The 5,175-nt window shown below is 42.3% G+C and overlaps 1 protein-coding gene across 6 annotated transcripts in view; it reads left to right on the top strand.

Annotated features, from left to right (window-relative positions):
- Window positions 1-933: 933 nt before the first annotated feature.
- cbfa2t3 (CBFA2/RUNX1 partner transcriptional co-repressor 3) overlaps window positions 934-5,175 on the top strand; it is a 39,764-nt gene continuing 35,522 nt past the window's right edge. For all 6 annotated transcript variants that reach the window (XM_013908536.1, XM_013908537.1, XM_013908535.1 and 3 more), the window contains exon 1: window positions 934-1,792. In XM_013908536.1, coding sequence (XP_013763990.1) covers window positions 1,546-1,792 — 247 coding nt within the window. In that variant the 5' untranslated portion in view covers window positions 934-1,545. The remainder of the gene's footprint in view (window positions 1,793-5,175) is intronic.

Genomic DNA, 5,175 nt, shown 5'->3' with positions numbered 1-5,175 from the left:
TTAATATTTATATTTAACCTGAAATCAAAGTATTTCTTTATTAATTAATTGAAATAAACACATTTATTACGATTAATATTATCACTGGTCAGGAGAATTGATGGCCAACTTCTAGCTTATTAGTCCTATGATGTATATTAAAAATAACAAAATAGGTAGCTGTGTCCCATAACTACTTTGACTACATATCTGTCTACCATGAACCAAGCCAGGACTAAAAAGTCCTGAGCATCTACTTTTTAGGAGTTAATAAAAACATGGATTTATATGATAAACTTTTGAGATACATCTCTGTGTGTGTGTTGGTATAAGAGCAGATTATTATAGGAAAGTCAGCTGGTTAATTGATTTGCTGTGTTCCAGTTCTGTGTACAGTTTGATAAACAGTTACTTTGGCTTTTGTTGTATTTCCTGTTGTCCTGTTCTGTAAACTTCCATGAAATATACAAAAACGAAACATCCAAAGTTTTTTAGTCTGTTGTTTTGCAGCGAGGCAGAAGAAAAATCCCGATGATGAAGTAACTGGTTTGAATCAAAACCCAAAAATTAAACAGGGGGAAGAACAACAAGGAAGGATTTTGAACAAGGCAGCACAGACGGCATCATTATAGCCACCGGGCAAGGTGCACAGAAGCAAAGGAGGGCACCTCTGAAGGGAGGATGCAGTAAGGGAAGGAGCGGCTTCTGGCCGACACAGCTGGTTCCTGACAGAGGAAGCCCAGACTGAGGCCCAGGTCCTGCTGCGTGCTGCTGTCTGCAGCTATCACCGCAAGCAGCACTGCTGCCTGGCCTCCCCTGGGGTGTTAGCCTCAAGACAGAAAAAATAACCACACACACAGATAGTGTGACATCCAAGCACTCACTTCTCTTTTGAGCTGTTGTGGCAGGCAGGAGGAGGAGGGTTCAGAGGAGAGCACAACCCCTCAGCCAGAGCCACAAGACAAGCTGACCTGCCTTTGACACTCACACACACACTCTTGATTAACTCCCACACACTCTGCTGGGGAGAAGAGAAGAGCGACTGAGAGGATCGGGTGAACCAAGAAGAAGAAAGAAATGAGGATTTACATGCAAGATGTGCCATGTTAAAGGGAACAGCGGTTAAGGACAAAGACTTACTTGTGAAAAAACAGAATACAACTACAATCTATTTCTCTTTCCTGCACGCAGGCAAGAGGCAAAGAAAAAAACACCAGAAGATTCCAGGAATACTTCAACCAGGATAAACTTATTCACTGAAGGAATGAAAGGAATATAAGGAAAGGCTGGCTGTTACTGTCTATTTCAATTTTTGGAGCCTTAAGTGAAGCTAAGTCCGTGTATGTGTACAACAGCTCAGCGGGTCACAGAATGATCCACTGGGCCCTCAAAGGCAAAACTAGAAATTGTAAAGAAACACATGGAAATCCTCAAGTGAAACTGAACGAGAACATTCAGCAGGAAAGCCTTTGGAGGTAATACTAACTTTTAGTGTTAAGTGTGCTGTTGCTGCTTCCACGGTTGAACCTGCAAGCTGCCAGTGTGCGTCAGAGAGTTTCAAAGAGCATGTCCCTCATGCTCCAAGCCTCTCACCTCTCAAATAAACAGGAAAGTCCGAACATGTTTGCTGAGGTCCATTTGGAGCGCCAGAAGAGGGCTGACCTGAGAGCTGTTCCAGCGTTTGCTCCACGTGTCCCTACCGTCACACTTATCAGCCACCGCGAGCTGAGGGATAAATTCACTGCCCACATACTCCAGCCCGGAAGCCTCGATCACAACCTGGTGGCCAGCAGCCGTTACAGATATAGCGAAGGTATGAGCTTGTCATCTTACAGGACCTTTTTTATGAAGGTCTTTTGGCATCGTGTTAATCGCGATGAGTGACGGAGGGTCCCGCAGCGGTCTGATCTGCTCATTAAGTTCAAGTGATTGACGTATAATCAGTTTGTGTTGACTTTGTGCTACATGCTATGTGGGGTTATGTGAGGTTTCTTCATCTTGCTATTTGATGACTGAAGCAAAAGGATTCAAGGTTAGAAGGGCATCAAAACATGGCCTTTTTTGGCCTGTTATATAACAAATAAAACTGGTATTAAATTGCTCTCTTAACGCTTTGTTTTTTGTCTGCGTGCCCCCCCCCGCTTCCCCCCCATTTCTTCATATTACCAGTCTAGATTGAATAAACTTGTCCTTGTTGTTACCAAGCCCAGTGGAGCACATTTATCCTGTGGGCGCTGGAAAGGAAAAGGAAAGAGGTTTTTAGAGCTTTTGGTGGTTGGGTGGGTGAGCCGGGGGTGTCTTCCTCTGGGCTTCCCCAAGCAGCTAAAAGGAACCGAACCAGATTCTGGAGTTTCACTGTTGAGCTCTAATGGTTTCATAATACACGTGAAGGTCAAAAATGGTGAATGACAGATGGACAGGTTTAAGAGAGCAGACAGCTGAGGAATACATGAAAAGACATGTGAGGTTAAAAAAAAAAGTAAAAAGAGAAAAAAAATGTAATTGATTCATAAAGAAGTGAAAACACTGCCTTTAGGTATAAAAATGAAAACCTTCACTTAAATCAGCGAAGGGTTTGAAGAGAGAGATGCATTAAGAATCAGACATTAAAAGCCTAATTTTATAGACTCTAAATATGTAGAAACGGTAAGCCAGTGCGAGGACTAATACCCAACGTGGTGAATTACCTGCAGCGCATACCGTCTCTTGGCAGTAATGAGCTTTGTGAACGTTGCAGCGATAAGGCCTCTATAATTAGGCTTAGTCATAAGCATCCCCCCCTGTAATTCAGTGATAAAAACCCAGTAGAACTCCAGCGTTGGTGCTCCAGCCCATTCATCACACACACACATGCACACATGTATAGACTGAGAAAAACAAAATGTGCCATTGAGAACTATAAACACAGCTCTTTGTCTCATGTAGTTTACCTGATGTAACTGTGTGTGCGTATGTGTGTGTGGTGGGGGGGGTACAGTCCGGTAATATGTTCTCACTGTATGGAGAAGCGGGAGTAAAGTATGTGTTCATGCATGTACATATGTGTGTGTGTGTGTGTGTGTGTGTGTGTGTGTGTGTGTGTGTGTGTGTGTGTGTGAGGGAGAGGTGTTGTGAGCCACAGCATAGGCTTCCTGTGAGGGAGCAGATGTCGCAGAGCTCAGGCACAGCTGCGACAGGCGATAACCGCGGTGGCAAGAATATGTCGGCATGCTGGCTCTTCTCCCTGGGTCTTATCAGTCGCACACAGCATACAGACTCACACATACACACAGACACACACTCATATAGACACTGTACAATAAGGAACTGCCACCCAGCGCTCGCACAACCTCGCAGCAGGCCCAGATAGAGCCAGTAAGGCAGTGAGAGAGATGGAGAGAGGAAGAAGAAAAGCAGCAAGGACTAAATCAAGGGTCTTTGATGAAAAAGGTGCAGAGAATCCCTAACAAAGCCTTGGCTCATGTCTGCTGTATCATAGACTTTGTAATTTTGTGCCAACTCTAATCCTCTATAGCTATGAAGAGGCTATTCTTTACAATTTTCTTTGACAAAAACAGGCATGTCACCAGTAATAAGTTTCGTATAAATACATAAGCACATAACTTTGTTGCTTTCTTTGTTATCCGGCTTGCCAAAGACCTGTTTGCACGATTAGTCATCTAACATAGACTCTAAATAAAGCTTTTTGATTACGCTTCATAATAGTCATTTTAAATAGTTAATTAAAACGTTTTACTGTCACTGTCAACACTGAAATACTCATTAATAGAATTTACTAATAACTTTATTATAAATCATGTGTGAGCTGCCACGTGTTTGTTAAGTTGCAGCTGATGTTTATAAAACTTTTTACACGGTAATAAATACTATGTGTACACCCACCGGCTATTTCATTAGTTACACCTGTTCTGCTTCTCTGTAAAGTGTAAATATAATCAGTCAATCATATGGTAGAAACTCAGTGCATCGAGGTTTGTGGAAATGGTCTAGATAACCTGCTGAAGTTCAAACCGAGCATCATAATAGGGGAAAAAAATGATTTAAATGACTTGGAACAGGGAATGGTTGTTTCTGCCAGATGGGCTGGTCTGAGGATTTCACAAATTCTTGTTCTCCTGGGATTTAACCTCGGTTTTGAGCCCAGAGAAAGACAACAGTAGTCCAAATAACTACTCGTTACAGCAAAGGCATTCAGAGCATCTCTGCATACCTTGATTCAAATCTTTAAGCAGTCACGGAACGCCACAGTGATCAAAACCTGTCATCTGAGAACGGGAAACTGATGCTACAGTTTACACTGACCCCCTTAATATCAAATGACCACTATTAAACTCAGCTTCACAGCTTAAATGAATACTGCTGCTGGCCATGTCTAACCTTTTATGACCACAGTGTGCCCATCTTTTGACGGCTGCTTCCAGCGGGATAATCCACTGGGTTACAAAACGCAAATCATCTCAAACTGGTTTCTTGAACATGAGTTCACTGTACTCAACTGGCCTCCACAGTCACCAGATCTCAGTCCAACAGAGCACTGTTAGGGTGTAGTGGAGCGGGAGACTCATCGTGTATGTCAAGCTGATAAATCTGCAGCAATCGCGTTATGACAATCTGGACCAAAATCTCTGAGGACTGCACGAGGCTACGGGTGACTAGAGGCTTTAATAATAATCTTATTGATTGTCAAAAGCAAACGAGGTATTGACTAAAGCTTAATTAACTATCCATTTACAGTTTTGACTTTAGGATTGGAAAATCAACCATATGTGCTTTTGTTTAGTTTTAAGTCTGTGGATCAGCTTATCTTTTGTCCTTCTTCTTTGTAAATGCTTGGTCTTGCGGTTTCGCCATGTCACTCTTTCTTAGAAGTCCAGCTTACATAATTGTTATCGCATCTAGAACTACGGGACATATTTTGTAATAGTATTTTGAAACTTCATCTACATGAAAAATATACCATCGGCTGTGTGCACTTATCCATTGCTTAATGATTACATCACTGGATTTCCAGCAGAGATATGAGAAAATAAATGTGGAGTGGATGATCAAAAATGTTGGAAAAACATGGATGCTGATAGTGATGCAAGAAGAGGTAAAAGTACTGAGTAAACAAGGAGTGGAAAAAAGTGAGATGAGTGTGTGTGTGTGTGTGTGTGTGTGTGTGTGTGTGTGTGTGTGTGTGTGTGTGTGTGTGTG

Source organism: Pundamilia nyererei, unplaced genomic scaffold (genome assembly GCF_000239375.1).
Source record: "Pundamilia nyererei isolate P.nyererei 1_Seehausen unplaced genomic scaffold, PunNye1.0 scaffold00011, whole genome shotgun sequence".
Lineage (NCBI taxonomy): Eukaryota > Metazoa > Chordata > Actinopteri > Cichliformes > Cichlidae > Pundamilia > Pundamilia nyererei.
This window is presented reverse-complemented; position numbering and strand designations above follow the sequence as displayed.